The sequence below is a fragment of the Chrysochloris asiatica genome, unplaced genomic scaffold (assembly GCF_000296735.1).
Source record: "Chrysochloris asiatica unplaced genomic scaffold, ChrAsi1.0 scaffold00106, whole genome shotgun sequence".
Classification (NCBI taxonomy): domain Eukaryota; kingdom Metazoa; phylum Chordata; class Mammalia; order Afrosoricida; family Chrysochloridae; genus Chrysochloris; species Chrysochloris asiatica.
Window position 1 is genome coordinate 7813451 of NW_006408624.1, and position 21981 is coordinate 7835431.

General features: G+C 38.3%; 1 protein-coding gene across 1 annotated transcript in view; it reads left to right on the forward strand.

Annotated features, from left to right (window-relative positions):
- The window catches only part of LOC102830374 (microtubule-actin cross-linking factor 1-like), a 474365-nt gene that overhangs the window by 244673 nt on the left and 207711 nt on the right, over positions 1–21981 (forward strand). Inside the window, exons 6-18 of the mRNA XM_006867570.1 lie at positions 10602–10768; positions 11511–11623; positions 11732–11838; positions 12624–12743; positions 12859–12954; positions 13503–13630; positions 13718–13811; positions 14023–14177; positions 16272–16545; positions 17758–17886; positions 18560–18637; positions 19707–19868; positions 21361–21465. Of these exons, the coding sequence (XP_006867632.1) occupies positions 10602–10768; positions 11511–11623; positions 11732–11838; positions 12624–12743; positions 12859–12954; positions 13503–13630; positions 13718–13811; positions 14023–14177; positions 16272–16545; positions 17758–17886; positions 18560–18637; positions 19707–19868; positions 21361–21465 (1728 nt within the window). The remainder of the gene's footprint in view (positions 1–10601; positions 10769–11510; positions 11624–11731; positions 11839–12623; positions 12744–12858; positions 12955–13502; positions 13631–13717; positions 13812–14022; positions 14178–16271; positions 16546–17757; positions 17887–18559; positions 18638–19706; positions 19869–21360; positions 21466–21981) is intronic.

Genomic DNA, 21981 nt, shown 5'->3' on the forward strand with positions numbered 1-21981 from the left:
CTGTGGCCGCTCTGATCCTTTCCCCACGTGGTCTCACCCAAGATGGCGGCTCCTGGAGCAGCCGAGAGTCCTGGACCAGAAAGCAGTGGATTTCTTGCTTCTGCCACAAATTCCCCCAGCTGTGAGCCTTCCAACTTTCCAAGTATTCCTTTATATGTGGTTCAGAGTTCTGGGACCATCCTCTGAGCCTGCTTGGTCGGGTATTCTGTGTTGTTGCTGGTGGATCTCCTTTATTGCACTTCCACCCGATCTGCTATCTTGTTTGTTCTCTCATTTGATTTGTTGACTTGTGCTTCCATTGGCATTGATTTTGAATCCAAGTAAAATTAAATCCTACACAACTTCAATACTTTTCTCATTTTATTATAATGCTACTTCTTGGTCCAGTTGTAAGAACTTTTTTTTTCCTTATTTTGAAGTATCCATACTGAAGGCTGGAGTCTTTGATTTTCATTAGTAAATATTTCAAGTTCTCTTCACTTTGTGTAAACAGGGTATATCATTTGCCTGTTGAAGGTTATTGACAAATCTTCTTCCAATCCTGATTCCTTTTCTTCTTATAGTCTAGCTTTTTGGCTAATTTGCTCAGCATACAGATTGAATAAATATGGTGAAAGGGAACAACCCTTTTTGTTATTGTTGAAAAAAAGTACTTTGCAATAAGTATGCTGTTGGTCTTGCAAATTCACATGAGCCTGTCAGCAAAGTCATATTTTCTAACTACTAATCCTCTTCTTGGAGTCTTGGTGTGGCACGGTGGGTTAATGGCGCTGAACTGCAGAGCCAGTTTGAATCACAAGGTCAACGGTTCTAGCTCACCAGCTACTCCTCAGAAACCCTATACAGGTTTGCTGGTTTGGAACCGACTTGATGGCACTTAACAATACTCTTCTTTGTTTATAACTTTGGCATTCCAATCACCAGTAATTATCAGTGAATATTGATACGTTTGATCAATTTCAGACTATAAAAGTTGATAAACTCTTCAGTTTCTTTTTCAGCATTAGTGATTGGCATGTAAATTTGAATAATAATATTACTCAATATGGTCTTCCATATTTTTGTTGTTAAGTGCTGTTGAGTCGGCTGACTCATACCAACCCCATATAGAGTTTCCCAGACTAAATCTTTGCAGGAGCAGAAAGTCTCATCTTTCTCCTATGGAGCAGCTGCTGGTCTCAAACCACTAACCTTGTGGTTAACAGTCCAGTGCTTGCCCTACAGAGCCATTGTACTCTGGTCTTCCTTGTAGGCATATGGATATTCTGTCAGTGGCAGCTCTGTACTTCAAAACAGATATTGAAATGTTTGTTTTGACAATGTATGTGACACCATTCCTCTTCAACTTGTCATTCCCAGCATAGTAGGCCATATGTTGTTTCTTTTCTTTTCTTTTTATTGTGAATTGAGTGAAGGCTAGACCATATGTTTTTCTAACTCAGAATGGCCAGTATCAGTCCATTTCAGTCATTTCTGACTCAACAGCTGTCCTATAGGACAGAGTAGAACTGCTCCTTGAGGTTTCAAGGCTGTAAATCTTGACAGAAGTTGACTGTCTTATCTTTCTCCCATGGGGAGTGGCTGGTGAGTTTGAACTGCCATCCTTTTGATTTGCAGCGTGTTTTTAACCCTCTGTGTCACTCTGGTAGCATAGTGGTTACAAATCGGGCTGCTAATCTCAAGGTCAACAGTTTGAAACTACCAGTAGTTGTACGGGAGAAAGATGAAGTTTCTACTCCCATAAAGATTTACAGCCTCGGAAACCCTATGCAGGGTCGCAATGAGTCAGGACCGACTCCACGGCACACCATCAATGCCACTGTGACTCTTTAACATCCTTCAAGGATAAGCTTAAATCATTCTTCTTTTAAAAATCTGTTTGATCACTTCAGTCGACAGTAATTTTCCCTCTTCTGAGATGCTTTTTTGGCTATTGTAATTAGTGCTCCACATACGACTAAATATAAGATAAGATGATTTTTATTTTGCCTTCAGAAAAGGGAGAATCTTTTTGTATTCATTTTCTTAAAAAGTCTTTTTATTACTGGATTGCAGTGAGGTTATAGCTAGTTCATGAGAAAGGATGAATGAATTTCTTGTCACCATCTGCTTAAGAATAATGAGATGGCTTCAAAAAGATTATGGAAAAAATTTTCTTTTAATTCAATTTTTCCATGAGTTTTTTGAAACTCCCTTGTAGTTGGTAGACAATTCTCGTTCTATAAATATCAGTTTTAGTTGCTTTAGAGATCAACTAACATAAGTGGTTAAACCAACTTTTAAAAGCCCCCAATTTGTTTTTAAGCTTGCTATTATGAATTGAGTAAAAGTTTACAGAGCACAGATAATCAGTTTTACATTCAACAGACCATATACTTTATAGTTTCACTGCATGTAATCCCATCCATATACCAACAGCATCTATCTCTATTCAGTTGAACAATTGCATTCTTCCCTGTGTCTCCCTCTACCTTCATCATGTGTCTATCCTCTAGCCCATGAATAATCCTCCCCACCCCATAACCATCACAGATTGTTTCATCTCATACATTATTTGTCCTTTTGTGATTAATTTCACTCAATATAATGTCCTTCAAGTTCAATCATGTTGTGAGGTGTTTCACAGAGTCATCATTATTCTTCAATGTTTTGTAGTATTTTGTTGTGTGTATATACTGAAGTTTGTTTAACCATTCTTTTGTTGATGGACATTTAGCTTGTCTCCATCAATATGATATGTCTATTATAGACAACATATTGAAAAATCCTGTTTACTTTTCTATTCTGCTCTTTATGTCTCTTGACTGATACATTTAATCAATTTATATTCAGTGTAATTATCAATAGGTATGAATTAATTATTATTTTTCTGTGTTTGTGTGCGTGTGTGTGGTGCTGCTGGATTCTTTGTTCCACATAATTTTCTGTGCTGAGTTCATTTTCTTTGCATTTTCATTTTTGTTGTATTAATGTTTACTAAATCTTTCTGATTTTCCTCTTTTGTTAGTTTGATATGAGGATATATTATTTTTTGTTGAGATTGCCCAATAATTTATTAATTTTTTTCCCTGCTTAAAAACAGTCTGTTTTATCTTGAAATTCTGCTTGACTTCCTTACCATTTGGAAGTTCTATATCTACACTATTCTCTCATTTTGTTTTGTAGTTGACTTCATTACACATTAATATCTCTGGATCCCTATTTTCAGTCGTGTAGGTTTGTTTTACTTTAAATCCTTCTACATCTGGATTGGGAGTCTTGGTGTGGTCCTGTGGGTTAATTCACTGGATTGCAAAGTTGGTCTGAATCACAGGGTTGGCGGCTCAAGCTCACTAGCTGCTCCTTAGAAACACTATACAGGGTCACCATGAGTGGGAACCAACTTTACAGCACATAACAACAAGTATCTGGATTGTGTTTTGAGTGACGTTGTCATAAATGGTAATCTCCAATTGTTGTCTGCTCTTGTTGGTCTAAAGAACACCCATTAGCATTTTTTGCAAAGTTGGTCTGGTCATTACAAATTCCTTTAATTTCTATTCATCAGGAAATGTCCTTATTTCACCGTTGTATTTGAGGGATAGCTTTGCTGGATATATGGTTCTTCGTTGGCAATTTTTTTCTTTCATAGTTTTGTATATGTCACTCCATGGCCTTGCCTGCATAGTTTGTACTGAGAAATCAGAGCTTAATCTTATAGGTTCTCCTTTGTAGGCAACTTTTCGTTTTTCCTGAGCTGCTCTTTTCTTGTCTTTGATTTTAAAAAGATTATGGTATGTCTCACTGATTTTCTTTGGGGAATCTATCCTGCTTGGGGGTTGTTCAACTTCTGTATGCTTATCTTCTCAGCTTTCATGATGTTAGGGAAGTTTTCTTCAAACAACTCTTTGATAATTTTCTTTGTGCTGTCTCTTTTTGTTCTGGAATGCTGATCACCCATAAGTGTTTCTTCTTCATGATGTCCCACATAACTCTTAGGAGGTCTTCAGATTTTTTCATTCTTTTTTTCTGATTGTTCTTCTAGCATACTATTAATTGGAGATTTCTCTTCAAGCTCACTAATTCAGGCTTCCAGTGCTTTGTGTCTCTTCCTTTGTCCTTTTAATATTCAAGGATGAGTCAAAAACTATCCGCACTCTGGTTGCAGAATTTATTTTAATCAATGTTTAGAAAGTGCAAATACATCAATTTTTGACAAAATCTCCTTGCTTTTCAAAGCACTTTGTCTGTCTGTCAACAAGATTTTGTATTCCCTTACTAAAAAATGCTTTAGGCTGAGCTGCAAACTAGGAATTTACCGCTTTTTTCACTTCTTCATCAGATATGAACCTTTGTCCTCAAAGGACTGCTTTCAGGTGACCAAACAGGTCTTATGGAGCAAGATCAGAACTATAGGGAGAATGCTTTAACACCTCAAAATGAAGGTTTTGCAAGAGTGTCAATGGTACAGGCAGAAGTGTGCAGATGTGCATTGTCATGCAAGGTCACAATGCCCTTGGGTGGTAGTCTTGACCATTTAATTCCAAGTTTAGGCTTCAGCTCTTCAGTGAGCATCTCACTGTAACAAGCATTATTGATTGGTGAACCTTTTTCTTGATAACGTTCCAGTAGTGGCCCTTGAAAATTCCAGAAACCTGTATGCATCAATTTTCCAGGTGATGGTTGACTTTTGAACTTTTTCTTGGTTTACGATTGAGGATGTTTCCATTCCATTGCTGTTTACTCTCAGGCTCGTAGTGATGAATCCATGTCTCATTACCAGCAATGATATATATATATTTTTAAGGTTTTTATTGTGGATTGAGTGAAAGTCTACAGGACAGATAATCAGTTTTACATTCAATAAATCATACACCTTGTTTCATTACAATGATTACAATCCCTTCCATGATGTACCCTCAGATAACAGTATTTCTCTCTATTCATTTTAGCCCTTTTTTTAATAAACACTCAGGCATATATAATAATTTTCACCACCAAACAGCACATTCTTCAAGTCTGCTCCTGGGCGCCATCTCGTAGTCCCTCTCTTCCCATGAATCTAGAGTCCTCAGCTGCTCCCTCTTTCCATGTCCCCATCTCTGCCTCCATCTCTGGTATAGCTGCTTCTCTGGATAAGGTCTCACATTCCACTTGTGCTCTTCACCCTTGATGGTCATAAGGTCCTTTGTATCTGGACTGTAAGATTAACTGCTTCCCCGTTTTTACTACAAAACTTCTACCTTTACAATTGTGACAGTCGCAATTAGTTATGATAACAATTACTCACTTTTGAATCATAAGAGTCTTATCCCCATCTAGACAAGGTGACAACTATTCAGTGAGGACTCTTCCTTCCTCCTCCCCCCCCCACACACTCTTAAACTAAGCTCCCTCTAGAAACCTTATAAGCCAGTCACTTTGTGCCTTTATCACCCCCTCATTTTAGGTAGCCAATGTCTAAGTTGCCCATCCCTATCTACCCTGTGTACAGAGGGGATAGCATTGATACTTGATATGAAGACTCCTTCCCTCTCTGTTGGTATTTAGAGTTACTACCTCCATGAGTATAAGGAGCTCTGATAGCATGTTGTTGTTAAGTGCCATCGAGTCGGTTCCGACCCATAGCGACCCTGTACAGGGTTTCCGAGGGTGCAAATCCTTACGGGAGTAGAAAGCCTCATCTTTCTCCCGCGGAGCGGCTGGTAGTTTCGAACCGCTGACCTTATATGATAGCATAGTGGTTACGAATTGGGCTGCTACCCTCAGGGTCAGCAGTTTGAAACTACCAGCTGTTCTGCGGGAGAAAGTGGAGGTTTTCTGCTCCCATAAAGATTTACAGCCTTGGAAACCCTGTGCAAGGTCACTATGAGCTGGAACCGACTCCACGGCACATAACAACGACAATCTCCATGAGTTACAGGTCAGGTTCATCAAATTGTAGCAATTTTAAATTTTAAATTTTGTAATCTTTCTCTAGTCAAGTTCTAATTATCAAGTCATCAAAGCTAGGTCAGATAGGTTCTGTCTGCAGGTTTGGATGTTCTCTCTTATTTACAAAGCATGATGTTCTTTCTTCCTCAGGGACTGGTCACTCCTGATGATATGTCTGAAGTATGAGAGATTAAGTGTTTCCATCCTGGCTTCTAATATTAATTAGAATCAACTGACAATATTAATTGTTGCTGCTGTTATGTGCCATTGAGTCTTTTCTGACTCATAGTGACCCTATAGGGGTCACTACCAATCTTGTGCTTAGTAGTCCATTGCTTATCCTATAGCACCATACCAAGACTCCATAATATTAACTAATAGAAATTTATTTTTTGATTAAAGACCCCAAATACTCAAATTTAATTTTGTTTATTCAGCTTCCATCCCTTCTCACTTTTGTAAAAAAGTGTAAATCTGTTTTTTGTAAAAAATAGTAAATCTATTTTTCCCCATCAGGAAAAAAGATTTTACTTTAATATGAATGTGAAGAGGCTACAGTGAAACTACTGGGATATGTCAATGGCAGATAGCATTTAGCTATTGGAATTGTTGTTAAATGCTGTCGAGTCAGTTCCAACTCATAGAGACTGTATATATGGTTTCCAAGGAGCAGCTGATGGATTTGAATTGCCTACCTTGTGGTTCATAGTCAAGTATTGATCCTACAGCGCCACACCAGGAGTCCAGCGATTGGAATAAGCAGATAGAAATATTTAGGAGAACTGAAGTAGATTGGTGTTGGAGAGGGGCAGTTGATACTGGACTTGTAGTGAGCACATAGCCCACTATTGAGTCCTCAATTTTGCAGGCCCATAGCTTAGTTTTTTTCACTGTACTTGGAGTTGATTGGGTTTTAGGAGGTTGACTCATGCTGATCACACTTGCAAGAGATTGAAGTGAATTCATTAATTAACAATGTAATTATAACCTCCAAATGACAAAGCATTTTAATCAGCTGCTTAAGTTTTCTCACTGTAGGACATATTTGTGGGAAGCAAATAATAATCTGCAGGTTGTCAGATGAATAGGAAGTCAGAGCGGAGAGGTGGTGAGTGGAGCATAGATTTGCAGGGTGGTTTTATTAGTTGGCATCATCAGAGTTTGATCCTCTGATTTCTGTTGTAGAAATATACTTACGTCAAGGGAGAGTAAAAATCTGGAATCTGCTGGTTAGGACACCCATTTCACCTGCATAGGCTTAGGAGCAACACTTACTGGTATCTCTGTATTAGACTCTATGTAGGCTATCCTAACTCTTTTGTTCCCATAGTTTTCTTAAGAACTTCTTCAGTTAATAATTAGTAACACATTATTCTTTGACCTTGCTTTCATATTTAATGAAGTATTAAGTTCCCTGGATGGTGCAAATAGTTTGTGCACAGCTACTAATTGAAAGGTTAGCAGTTTGAATCCAGCCAGTGGTGCTAAGGGAGAAACACCTGGCAATCCATAAGTTCCAGCTATTAAAACACTATTGAGTACATTTCTACTTTGTCACATATAGGGACACCAAGAGTTAGGACTGACTTGATAGATGAGATTAAGTATCTACAGAAGACACTAAAATAAGAGGCAGTGGTTGGAGGGAAAAGACCAGTGTCTTCTGTAGATACTTAATCTCATCTAATGTAAATTGTGGAAATCCTGTACAGGGTCACTATGGGTCAGAACCGACACAACGTAAATTGAGTTTGTCAATTTAGCACCTAGTGATTTGGAGGTGATTTATTGTTGATTACTCCTCGAGTAGTGCTCAAGGTAAGCATTGAACCCCAAGGTCAATTTGAATTACTAGGTCTGCAGTTCAAACTCAACAGCTGCTCCTTGGAAACCCTTTAATAGGGTTTCCAAGGACTTAACAACAACTCCTTTGTAATGACCACCAAGGGGGCTGCTTCTTCCACTAATAGTACATGTTAGAGACAATGTTCTGTTTATAGTTTCCTGCCTTTCCTGCCCTAAATACCTGAATCAGAAAATGTGCCAGCTATACTATTTCTTATTATGGGAATGAGACACATGTTTCCATGTATTGAAGCACGGTTAGAAATTTTGCTAGGCACTTTACCTACACCACTTTATTTAATCCTTAAAATGATGTTATGAGAAAGTTATTACCTATTTTCAGTATGGGGTAAACAGAGTGCAAAATGCTTGAAAATTTTGCCTGTTACTACATTCCTACTAAAGGCTTCCTTTCAAACCCATGTATCTGTCTGGCTCAAAGACTTTTTTTCTTTTTAATAAAGATTATTTTATATTATTAATTTTTAAAGTAGTGTATGGCCATTGTTTAAATTTTGAAGAAAAGGACTGTTGAAAGAAAGAAAAAAACCCATCCATATCCCTACTCCAGGAGAGACCTTATTGTTAACATTAGCCCAAATTTGTTTGACTTTACATACTGCTTTGAGTTTGCTGTCAAACAAGCAGCCTGTCTCTGCAACTTCCTGTTGTGTGCTGTGGAATCAATTCCAATTTATAGTGACTCTGTAGGACCCCATAGGGTTTCTAAGGCTGTAGTATCTTGGAAGCAGATCATCATGTCTTTCTCCCAGGGAGTGGTTGGTGGATTCCAATTGGCTTAGCAGCTGAGTGCTTAACCATTGCAGCACCTAGGTGAGCTTTACCCTAAATGTATTTTTATTATTTTATTTACGAGCCAAGTGATTATCAATTAAAGCATGTTAAGCATTGATCGTATGACCAGCACAACACTAGGTGCAATGAGTATTATATGGATGGTGTATGATTGCTAAGTCTCCGAGTTGCATGTTATTTCTTCATAGCCTCTAGCTTCTGCTTGAATGCATCCAGTGGTGAGGAGCTCTCCCTAATGAGGCGCTACTATTCATTTTTATGTCATTCTAAATGTTAAGATGTAGTGCCAGTTCCTCAGAAAATAAGATTAAAGGTATAAAGTAATAGCCGTGAATTCATGTTGTTGTTATTAAGTGCTGTTGAGTTGGTTCTGATTCAGCAACCCTGTATACGGTTTCTGAGGCACGGCTGCTGGGTTTGAACCTCTGATCTTTTGGTTAGCAGTCCAGGGTTTATCCTATGGCCCATACCAGGAATCATGATTTCATGGTAATACTTAATTTAGACAAGAAAGACCATACAAGGAAGACAGGAGGCAGTTGTGGTAAGCATAATCCTGTGCCTGAACTTAAAGGATAATTTGGTTGAATTATCACAGCTAACCCTGAAAGGTCATTGTTGTTGTTAAGTGCTGTTGAGTTAGTTCTGACTTACAGTGACTCTGTATGGGATTTCCGAGTAGGGGTTGGTGGGTTTGTATTGTAAACCTTGGGGCTAGAAGCCCAATGCTTATCCTACAGTGCCACACAGATGTGACACTAATATGCAGCTTGTAATTGGTTAGTTTGGAATGGGTGTAGGATCAAAGACGTGCACTTTCTTCTCTTGCACACGGCTTTCTAAAGTAGATCTTGTGCTAGATCTTGGGGATTTCTTAAAATAACCCTTTTCTTTTTGCTAAAAATACACGTTATAAAATATTTGGGAAATATACAAATTACTTGTAATGCTACTACTCAGCAATGATAACTATAGTTACTAGTTTGGTATTTCTTCCCAGTATTTATACATTCACATACATTACATGTGTACTACGTATGTAGATGTGTATTTTATGTATCTTTCATATGAAATTGGGATTTTATATAATTTACATATTTGTTTATTTTTCTAAAATATGGTAATGATTTTCCTGTCACTAAAGTTTTCTAAAGTACACATTTTTAAGTGCTACAAATAATTCTTTCATTTATATGCAGTAATTTGAAATCAGTCTCTGCAGCTTTTTGCTATAAAATGTTTACCATATTTTGAGAAACATTCTCATATGAATTTTTTTTCTATGTATCTCTGATTATTTCCTCTCAAAATGTACATACACCTTAAAACTTTTGATTAAAAGCTTCATCTAGAGAAGTTTGGATATTTATATTCTTACCTGTGACTGTATATAAGAATACTCATAACTTTCCCTAGGACTCCCTGAGTGGCACAAATGGTTAAGTGCTTGACTAGTAGGTGAAAGATTGGTTTCTTTAAACCCAAGGTTTGTAGTTCGAACTCATCCAGAGGCACCTCAGAAAACAGGCCTAACAATCTTTTTCTGAAAGGTCCCATAATCTTGCAAACCCTGTGGAGCACAGGATACTCCTCATACAAGGGTTTGCCACGAGTTGGAGTCAACTCAGTGACAACTAAGAACAGTACACTTCTAAATCCTGAATTGTTGCTGCTAAGTGCCATGGAGTCAGTTTTGACTCATAGTGACCCTGTATAGGGTTTCTAAGGCTTTAAATCTGTTGTGGGAGCAAAAAAAACTTTATCCCGCAGAGCAACTGGTGGGTTCAAACTGCTAAACTTGTATCATTTTTAAAACGTCTATCCTAACTTAATAGGTGAACAAAGACCTCTAGGATTTTAATTTTCATGTTTTGATTGCCTAATAGGGTGAACATATATTGGAGTTAACCTTCTAAAGTGCTGCCAACCTTGAATGTCTCTCTTCTTCTAGAATCATACTGTATGGAGAAGATACTGTTTAAAAAGTTTGTTTACACTTAATTACTCTGTGTCCTTTCTCTTGGCAGATCTCTGACATCTACATTAGTGGAGAGTCAGGAGACATGTCAGCCAAGGAGAAGCTGCTCCTTTGGACCCAGAAGGTGACAGCTGGTTACACAGGAATCAAATGCACCAATTTTTCCTCCTGCTGGAGTGATGGGAAGATGTTCAATGCACTTATTCACCGATACAGGTAAGTACAACGGAATTTCAGTGTGCCTGAGAGGCTTTTCTTCATCTCTTATTTGCAGTTAGTTATCATGCCATGTTTCCCTCAGTTGAGACTCAAGGCTCTGATTCATTTATTCATTTGAAAAAGCAATAGTCATTGAACTTCTGCTGTTCTAGGCACTGGGGACATAGATAGCATTCCATAAACAACTTAAGTTCTGGTTGACATGGAGCTTACTTTCTAGTGGGAAGAATAGGCCTTAAACAAATAAATCCATGCTGTCATATAATGGTCAGTATAACAAAGAGAGAGATGGGGCTTTGGTACTTGAACAGAGTGGTCAGAGATGACTTCTGTACAGGGTGGTCACAGAGGTAGCGAGCCATGTATACCCCTAGGGTCAGAGGAAGTTAGCAAGTACAAAGGGCCTGAAGTTTTGGCTTGCTTAAAGTGGTTGAAGAACATCAGGTGGTTGGAAGGAGGTGAGTGTGGACAACAGAGGACTTTTGAATGACAGGAGTCAGAATCATTGAGCTCTTAATGGTCATAAATATCCTAATTTTCACTCTGCAGGAGTTTATGGTATCTTTCCCATGCAATCTGTTGTTATGTAAATTTGGGATTAGGGAGCCCTGGAATTAGCACTCTTCTAATTCATTCAGTGTTATTAACTTTTGGAAATTTTTAAGAGGCTTTTCTTGGTATGAATTCATATGTAATGTATAAATACAGGCCTTTCATGTGCACTGGTGAATTTTTACAGACCTGATCTGGTAGATATGGAGCGCGTACAAATCCAAAGTAACCGAGAGAATCTGGAGCAGGCTTTTGAAGTGGCAGAAAGACTGGGGGTCACCCGGTTACTGGATGCAGAAGGTGAGAGTTCAGAAAACTCAGTGAGTTTTGGCATGCATTCATGGTTCCTTCTCCTGGTGGGTTCCTTCCTTGGCTCTGAGTTAGAACTTTTTGTGCTTTGTCTCTCAGATGTGGATGTGCCATCTCCAGATGAAAAGTCTGTAATCACTTATGTGTCTTCGATTTATGATGCCTTTCCAAAAGTCCCTGAGGGTGGAGAAGGGATCAGTGCTACGGTAAAAGAAAATTTTCTAAAATGCTTTCAACTTTGATTTCTTTGGGTAATTAGACAAATATTTCTTAAGCACTCATTGTATGTTGCTGTATGTTGTTGTGTGCCTCAACTTGATTTCCCTCATGTAAACATAGGTTGTTATCTTTACTGGAGCAGATTTGCCAGGGTCTTTTCTCATGGGGTCCAGCTGGTGGGTTCAAACCTCTGATCTCTAGGTTAGCAGCTGGGTACTTAACCATTGCACCACCAAGGGCTCCTACTCATGGTATGCAGAGCACTTTTATATAGCGCAAACTGAATCCACATTGTCTTTATCATACATGGACGTTGTACTTGGTTCTTGAAAATGAGTCTGTTGTTGTTAAGTGCTGTCGAGTCATCTCTGACCCATAGTGACCCTAGATTCTGCTGATTCTGTAGCATTCAACACCGGTCACATAGTACTAAATGCCAGCAAAACATGTCCTTTCCAACCCTAGCTATAATTTAAGATGAGGCAGTGGTTTTGTAGCCTCTAATATTAGCTTGATGGTGTACATAGTAGATCTTTTCTAATTATATCTAGTAGCTTGGTTTGTAGACTTTCTAAGCATTAGGAAATTGATCCCTATACTGAAAGACCTTTGGAGTGCTTTGAAAATAGGGACTTTGAGTCTTAAACTGAGTAACTGTCTAACCAATTTGAGGAAAGAATTTTGTGTGGTTTGGGCTGGCTTGAACTACTTTTTCCTGTGCTACTTGGATATTTCTAATTAGAGAATGTGTAATACTTACCTCTGGCAATAGGAAGTGGACTCCAGGTGGCAAGAATACCAAAGCAGGGTGGACTCTCTCATTCCTTGGATCAAACAGCACACAATACTGATGTCAGATAAATCTTTTCCCCAGAACCCTATTGAATTAAAGGTAAAGAGAATACATTTCAGATCTTGTTGCTACTTGCTTTTGGATGAGATTGTATGAAAAATTAAACACTATTGCTTGCATTCGCTCACTCATTCACCAAATGTTAATTTTATAGGCACTTTATAACCAATATGTACACTTCAAAGAAACAGAAATTCTGGCCAAGGAGAGAGAAAAAGGAAGAATTGAGGAATTATATAAACTGCTAGAGGTACGGAAGCATATCCTTTGCTGAGGCTTGGGGTTTGCTGTTTTTCATTCTTGTTACTTCTTTTTCAGTTAAATTTATCTTGTCCTCTTCTCAATCTACGCTAAGACTAATACTTTTAGGCTGATCTTTAAAATTGGGGGCAATGGGATATTATTAACTATATTTTTTAAAGGAACTTATTGAAAATAGTATTATATTTATTAAAAATTCTTGAAATTTATGGGTAACTTTTCCTACTTTTCACATTCTGATTCCTAGAGATAGACATTTAAGCTTCCCAGAATGAGGATTATTGAGAGTATAGGAAGATTTGTGAAAAATGTAGGAGTGAAATGATTTAGAACAGGGAGTTCCTGTATTTTAGAGGTGATTTTGTGTGTGTGTGCTCTCACCTCAAGGTGAAGTCCTAATGTATTTCTCTTATTAGACAATGGGAAAAACCACTGAGAGACTGGATAAAGAAGCAAGAATACAAAGAATAATGAAAATTGGGGACGGAGGTTATGGCTGTGTATTTGAACTAAAAGAATTCTCTTTGGATGTTTTAGGTGTGGATTGAATTTGGCCGAATTAAACTGCCTCAAGGTTATCATCCTAATGATGTGGAAGAAGAGTGGGGAAAGCTCATCATTGAGATGTTGGAGCGAGAGAAATCACTTCGGCCGGCTGTAGAGAGGTGGGCCCAGAGCCTGAGGGTGATCTGACATTTACTTACTGGGCTGCTTTGAGCCCTGAGCTTCAATGATTTTTTATCTTCTTTTAGGCTGGAATTGCTGCTACAGATTGCAAACAAAATCCAGAATGGTGCTTTGAACTGTGAAGAAAAACTGACACTAGCTAAGAATACACTGCAGGCTGTGAGTCTCTGGCTGTTTTGTGTCACTTCTTATGTCACATGCTCTTGCATCTTATGTCTCACCCTCTGCTCTAATGATTGAAGGTAACAGTTGAGGAATCCAACTGTATTACATCCCTCCTTCTTGAAATTGCAGTAGACCTCAGGGCTCCCCAAGCCCTTGTGACTGGAAGCTGTGGGCATTTCCCCACTCTTCTTCCTTTCTGCCTTAGGATGCTGCTCACCTGGAATCAGGACAACCAGTCCAATGCGAGTCAGATGTCATCATGTATATTCAGGAATGCGAAGGTCTTATCAGGCAGCTGCAGGTGGATCTCCAGATCCTACGGGATGAGAATTACTACCAACTAGAAGAACTGGCTTTTAGGTAAGGAACAGGGAACACAGAAGGGGGTCTTGGTTTGCATTCTTCTGAGGCTTGTGTATCAAGAGTCAGACACTGACTTAGAGAAACTTGGAGTCATCATTTAGTGACTCAGTGGCAATATTTTTGGCAGGAAAATTCTTGTGGTAGAAGACAGTTTCCCATTATGGCAGGCCCCGGCTACTAAATAACTTAAGGATTTACCATTCATTGTGACGTCTTAAAATGCCCCATTAATTCAGAGTGATCTGCAGAGTTGTGTTGCCACATTTGGTCTAGAACCACTAGTGATCCAAAGTACTTAATCTGTAGAAGAGGAGGCCAAGATCCAGAGAGGAGATGAGGATTGTTTAAAATCACACAGTTAGTTTGTGCTGAGCCAAAACTAGGACCAGGGATGGATTACGTGATACTTAAGGTAAGTTCATGCTTAGCACATGAAAAAAACAGGGATACCAGTTGTCCAAAGCAAATACCATAGATGACAAGCAAGATAGAACCACAGGAAAAGTGTGCCCTTCAGTGGAGGGGAACTGCCAGGGTACTTGATGAAATCCATACCAGTTCCAGTGCTTGAGAATGTTTCAGCCAGAAATAAAATTCACACACTGTCATGAGGGCACCCATAAGCAAGGTTGTTTAAGCTCTTGAGTTCACTACCACTTAAACACCTTTGGTGACATCTGTCTCCTATGGTCCCCTCCTGTGTAATTGAAACTCCTTATCTCACTGGGTCTCTTGGGAGTATACTATTTCTCTAGTAAACAAGAAATGGAGGTGATTATTAAGTCTATCTAAAAATAAAATATAGTAATTTGTCGTATTTGTTTTCTGATCATTAAATTTTCTTTTATGGCAACTTTTTCTTTGTTCATTTATAGTTTTAGTAATTAAACAAGCTTAAAAATTAAAGTCTGAGCTGGTTATAGCAAATATGTTGAAAGTAAATTTTTCATTGTGGAAGATCAACATAATTTTACACTGATGAAACAACTAAGTTCACTCACTGATTTTCTTTGTCATAGAATATGTGGAATATCCTTCTTGTAGAAAATGTGGTGGAGAGCAAATATCTTAGCACCCAGAATCCACTAAAATTTTTATAATCCAGTTCATCTCATTCTGCTAAAATGGCATGTACCACTTTTGTGTTCAATCACTAACATAGGTACATTTGAAAAGAAGTTACCTTCTAGGTAGCCCAAACACACATATACACACAGCTTATATATACTCATATTGGTATGGCACTGTAGGCTAAGCACTGGACCGCAAAGTCGGTTTGAACCACAAGGTCGGCAGTTCACAGCCACCAAGCTGCTCCTCGAAAACCCTATACAGGATTGCTATGAATCGGAACCAACTCACCGGCACTTACCAACAACATATATATAAGAGAGCTTCAGAAAGTTCATGGAAAAATTAAATTAAAAAATAATGTAATTTTTCCATGAAAAATTCTCTTGTCTATTGTTCACATATTCCATTTGTGTTATTCAAATATTCATTTGTATTGGGAGTCTGGTGGCTCCATAGAATAAACACTGGACTGTGAACCAGAAGTTCAGCAGTTTGAGCCCACCAGCCCCTCCTGGGGAGAAAATAAGTCTTTCTGCTCCCAAAAAAGATTCAAAGTCTTGGGAACCCTATACATAGTTACCATGAATTGAAAGGGACTGCAGGGCACTTAACAACATTTGTGTATCCCATTCATATTATTTACATATCCCATTTGAATGGACAAGTAAGCAGAGGATGAGGCATCACAGATTATCAGTGGACCCTCACATTTTTTATCTGGCCCTGGCTAGGACCCAAATCTCTTAACTTCTAATCCATGGTTCATTCTGTTATACCCCCCAGAAATTATATAAATAGGTATTGGTTTGCTTCCTTCCGTTCAACACTAAAATTTGATAATTTGCCTCAAAGATGAAGATGTTAATAATATCACCTTGAATACATATAACACTTTTTCTTATTTACAACACTTTTCCTGATGTGATCCCATTTCTTTTTTAATTCTCATAAAATGAATTAGGAAGATTTTATTTTTAAAAGTAAGATAAAGTTTAAGTCCTTCTTTCTCCATTTCAGGGTTATGCGTTTGCAGGATGAATTGGTCACCCTGCGTCTAGAGTGCACAAACCTATACCGGAAGGGCCATTTCACTACACTTGAATTGGCACCACCCTCTGCTTTAACCACTATGCATCTAAAGGCAGAACCTTTGACCAAGGGAACTCATTCTTCTACCTCCTGGTTCCGAAAACCCATGACTCGTGCTGAACTTGTATCTATCTCCTCCTCTGAGGATGAAGGCAATCTCCGATTTGTGTATGAACTACTGTCTTGGGTAGAAGAGATGCAGGTGGGTATATATCCAAAATATTTATGCATTGCATTAATGTTTACTGCATCCAGCAGTTTGTCTATCAAGGTTAGGTTGTTCTGTGCCCCTTGAATGTTGTTGTTGTTAAGTGCTATCAAGTTGACACTGACTCATAGCCATTCTGTGTAGGGTTTCCAAGGAGTGGCTGGTGGGTTTGTACTGCCGAACTTGTGGTTAGCAGTTCAAGCACCACACTAGGAGTGCCCCTTGAATCAATTCTCTTAATTATTGATGCTGCCTGGGACCTAAGCCCCCTTCTTAAATGAATAAGGTCATCTCAAATTTTCAAAATCTCATACAATATGGCAATGACTTTTCAGATTTGAAGTCCATTGGGAATCTGTTCCTTTCAGTTAACTCTACCTGGAGTACTGGTGTGGCGCTGTGGGCTAATGTGTAAGACTGCAAGGTCTATGGTTCAAGCTCACCAGCTGCTCCTTGGAAATCCTATACAGGGCTGCTATGAGTTGGAATCTACTCAACAGCACTTAATAACAACAAGTGGGAACTTGTGGGAAAATTTGTAGAGTACAAATTTCAGTTATCTTTTCTGAAATGTCTTTTATTGAAAAATGAATTTATTCTTCTTTTTAAAAAATTAGTTTCAACTCTTAAGCAAGATTGCTATGTTTCACAACGCCAAGGAGTACTGTTCACATACATTCAAGGATAATGGTTCAAACATGATATTGTCTTTCTTGTCCTTCTAACCCTATTGCTTTATATGAAATTCTTCCCATTCCCAGATGATAGATTACCCATGCACCATAAAGAAAAATATAGAAAGACAAACTGTTTAAAAATCATTTCCCATTGGTGAGTAGTTAATGCTTTGAATGAAATGAAATATTTTTAATATAAGATTTCTCACTTGTATCTGCTCTGATTGTGAACTGGAGCAGAGATTCTATTAAGCAAAACATGTATTTTTAGCCTATGAAGACATTTCCAGGGTAAGAAATTCAGGAATATATTCCCATAAAACAGCAGCAAGAAATTGCCTCTGCTGCTTCTTAAGGATGATTATAGGGCATATTTTCCTGTAAGAAGTTATGAAATGGTGAAGTTTAGATGTCCTTTTGCCCACCTTCTGCCCCTAAGTAAATTGCCCAAACATTGATTTCAACAATTTTCTTTACTTTCCAACTCAGCAGTGAATTATTATACTTAATTTTTATTTTTTTTTTGTAGATGAAACTAGAGCGAGCAGAATGGGGTAATGACCTGCCTAGTGTGGAACTGCAGCTAGAAACACAGCAGCATATCCACACTAGTGTAGAAGAACTGGGTTCCAGTGTCAAAGAGGCCAGGTTGTATGAGGTGAGTGGCATTCAGAACCCACATGGGAACATGTACAACACAGTTGTCCCTAAGGAGAAGAGGGCTCTGGAAAAGAGTGGTAACACATATATCATGTCATATGTAACAACATAATTAATCCCTTTTCTCATGAAGTGTCTATTTTAATCTTTGAAATAACCTTGTGAAAAAGGTATTTTAATTAGCCCATTTACTAAGGTCAAAATTGGTATGTTTCTAAACTTATACTTCATTTTTGATGCCTCAAAAATATTCATGGTTTTTCTAGTTCACCAACTGTCTGCAACAGAGAGCTGATATAGAAAACTTTATTCACTTGGTCCCTCCTCTGCTTCAGTCAGTTTTCCCATTTTTCTATTCCAACTGTCTCCTTCAAAAAAGCCCTTGGAATGGTTTGGGAGTTGTTTGACACAAGTTTTGCTTAGAAATCCCTCAGGATTGCTGGCAGCACAAGGCCATGAAGTCTGTCATTCACCTTTTACTTTGTTGGACTTTGCCCACTTTAGTGCTGCTCCATGCTATACACCTGATTCACAAGGGTTTGTTGTCTAAACTTATGTAGCCAATGCATGTCTGTGTGGAGCTATGATGTTTTCATAGTTGAAACCGTAACATGAATACGTTTTAGGTACACTTTTTCTAATGTATTTTCATTTCATTTATTTTGTATCAGGGCAAAATGTCCCAGAATTTCCATACCAGCTATGTTGAAACTCTTGGGAAGCTGGAAACACAGTATTGTAAATTGAAGGTGAGGTTTTTTTTTGTTTGTTTTTTAAGTTTCTATTGTGAATTGAGTGTAAGTTTATAGGGCAGATCATCAGTTTTACATTCAACAAATCATATACTTTGTTTCATTACAATGATTATAATCCCCTCCATGTACCATCAGTTAACAGTATTTCTCTCTAGTCACTTTAGCTCTTTTTTTAAAAACACTCAGGCATATATAATAATTTAAACCACCAAAGGACACATTCTGTAAGCCTGCCTCCTGACCTCTAGCTTTCAGTCCCTCTCTTTCCATGAATTTTGAGTCCTCAGCTGCTCCCTCTCTCCATGTCCCCATCTCTGTCTCCATCTCTGGATAAGGTCCCGCATTCCGCATGTGCTCTTCCCCCTTGATGGTCCTAGGGTCCTCTGTTTCTGGACTGTAAGATTAACTGCTACTCAGTTTTTGTTACAAAACTTCTGCCTTTACAAATGTGACAGTCACAATTAGTCATGATAACAATTACGCACTGTTGAGCCATAAGAATCTTATCCCCATCTCTCTTCACCAGACCCATATATGAAGGTAAGTTTTGACCCACTTCTTATATTTTGTCCATAGAGAATTTGGTTGCCTTCAATCACTCCTCTTTCCCAATTCAGAAAGCTCATGGTTTGACCTGTTTTGGTTTTCTATTTATTAGCTTATAGTACTGATTGTGCAGTTCTTATAGTATAACATTTCCTATATTTTATTAATGGGTTGGAAACCTCTGCTCCAGAATGATTTAAGTAGGTCACCCCCTACTAGCAGTCATCATGTTTTACCAAAGCAGTGGTTAAGTGTGCTTTGAGAAACTCAATACTAGAAATTTGAAACTGGTAGAGAAAAAAGCCTTTTCTGTCTTCATTCCTGGTGAGTTCTACCTTCTAGCATTATGCTTTTACTAAACTTGAATCCATGGCATAAACAACCAATGATAGAAAAGCAAAACTAAATTTGGTTTCTCAGTTATTCTTTGCTTTGACATCAAATGTGTTATCTTCTACAAGTGCATAGTTACGATTGCAGTTTAGCCATTTAACTTTGTAATCATTGCTTTATCTAGGAAACTTCTTGCTTCCGGATGAGGCACCTTCAGAGTCTGCATAAATTTGTCTCCAGAGCTACAGCTGAATTGATCTGGTTGAATGAGAAGGAGGAAGAGGAGCTAGCATATGACTGGAGTGACAACAATCCCAATATCTCAGCCAAGAGAAATTACTTCTCCGTGAGTCTAGCACAACAAGCCTATCATATTTATGTAATAGCAGCAGGAAGAGACAGAGGGACTAGTCTACTGAGAGTTTGGGTTTCTGGAGCTACACCCTGCTTAAGTAGACATGGGGATCCTGCTTGATACCTCTTTTGCATGTGATAGGGAAATATGAGGGGAGGAACAGTAGAGCCCTAGGATTAATTTATTTACAGTATATCTAGACAGAATTTTGGGTGACTGGAACAGCAACCTGCAAGTTGGCAATAACAGAGCTTTTGGGCTAAGATTATAGTTTGGAGTGAGAGATGCCTAAGTTTAAATTCTGTTCCTCCATTGACTAGCTCTGTTACCTTGAGCAAGTCATTTAATCTCTTTGGGCCTCTATAATATGGAATAGTAGCACCTCTTCGAAGGGTTGTTACAAAGCTTATGAGTAAGCCATCATAAGGTAATATAGGTAAAACACTTAATACAGAGTTTGACACATTGGACAAATTTAGTAGTAGCTCTCTGATGATGATAGGTGTTAATCTTGCTATTGTTAAACAGTGTTGTTTAACTAAAGTATACTTTTGACTTCTCACATACTTGAATTCCCTTTAATTCATTTAATAATTTTTTACCTTAACTTTTTCATCTGTAAAATTGGAAGAAAAATTTCACATTGTACAATATGACAGCACTTTTTATGCTTTTCAATGAAAAATGTAAACAAGTAGGTGGAGGGTTTTTTTTGCTGCTTATTGTATTTTCATATCTCAAAGAATTCTTAATGATTTTGTAAACACTAGCTTGAAAATGCTATAGAGTGATTCTGCTCTGTACACACAGGATTGCCTTGAGTCAGAATTGACTCAGTGGCAGCTAAGTCCAACAAACACTATGCAGACAGGGAGTAGTTTCGCCAACACTTTCAATATTAGTTCCCATTGACTTAGAGTTCTTAAGAAACTTAAGGGTATTTTTCTTGTGGTTGGAGAACCCTATAATTTTTATAACAGAAATACAAAGGATATGCTCTGAAAGCTTCAAGGAAAAAGGAATCAAATCTGATTGTAAGTTCCAGCTTCACAGAAGAACTCACTTATAAGCTAGGTCCCATAGAATTGAGAGTCAGAGAAGGGCATTGTAGGTTGAGGGAATAGTCTCAGTAAAACCAGCCAGTCAATGATGCCAGTCTGCTGCGTGTTGTATACTGTGTAGGTGAGTGCTGACATGAAGTATCCACTCCAGGCAAATGATCTCCTTTCTGTGTGTTCATTCCATATTTCCTTACTTTGCTTAAGTGTAGCTCAAGACCCAGGTCTTTCGTGAATCATTCCTCAGTAACTCCAGTATTTCCTTCTCTGAAGTCTTCTGGTCTATGCTTTTTATTATCTCTCATTATGGCACAAATCATTTGTTATAGGTTCCTTTAAAGAAGAACAGGGAACATAGCTTTTTTGGCTCTTACTGTCCCCTCCCTGAACAGCACTAATTGCATAAACGTGTATTCAACTTTCAGGAGTTGACATTGGAACTGGAAGAGAAGCAGGATGTGTTTCGGTCGCTACAGGATACAGCAGAGCTGCTGTCACTTGAGAACCACCCAGCCAAGCAAACTGTGGAGGTATGAGACTTGAGAATGTGTGAGACTCAGGTACACTGAGCTGGTTGTTGGAAAAGTATTTAAATTGGAGCCTTTGTTCCTTTGAGGAACTCAGAGGAAATATCAGGGATTGTTTGAGTTTTATCCTTTTCCATCCTGCTTTGCTCTTGTAGCCCCTACAAGACTACAAATGATTTTAACAGTCTAAGGAGCATAATGAAGCAATTTGAAGAATACACATTGATTCCTGACTTGATGGGGCAAAGTGAAGTATCCCATTTTCTTTGAAATAACTGTCCACACAACTTCCCCTTCTTGTTGGTTTGGTGCCTTTGTCTTCCTTAACCAGAAAGATGGTTGAGTTGGCTAGGGTGGGTTTATGAATACCTGTGTTTTGCTAGCTAGGTCATTTAGTGAAAGAGGAGATTTGTGTAACTTTTTCTAACAAAATCAGGTTGGGTAAATAGCAAACCTCTTTCATGAGTATCTTTGTGTTTTTCCATTGACCTGTCTATCATGAGCAGAGCTGTACTTAGA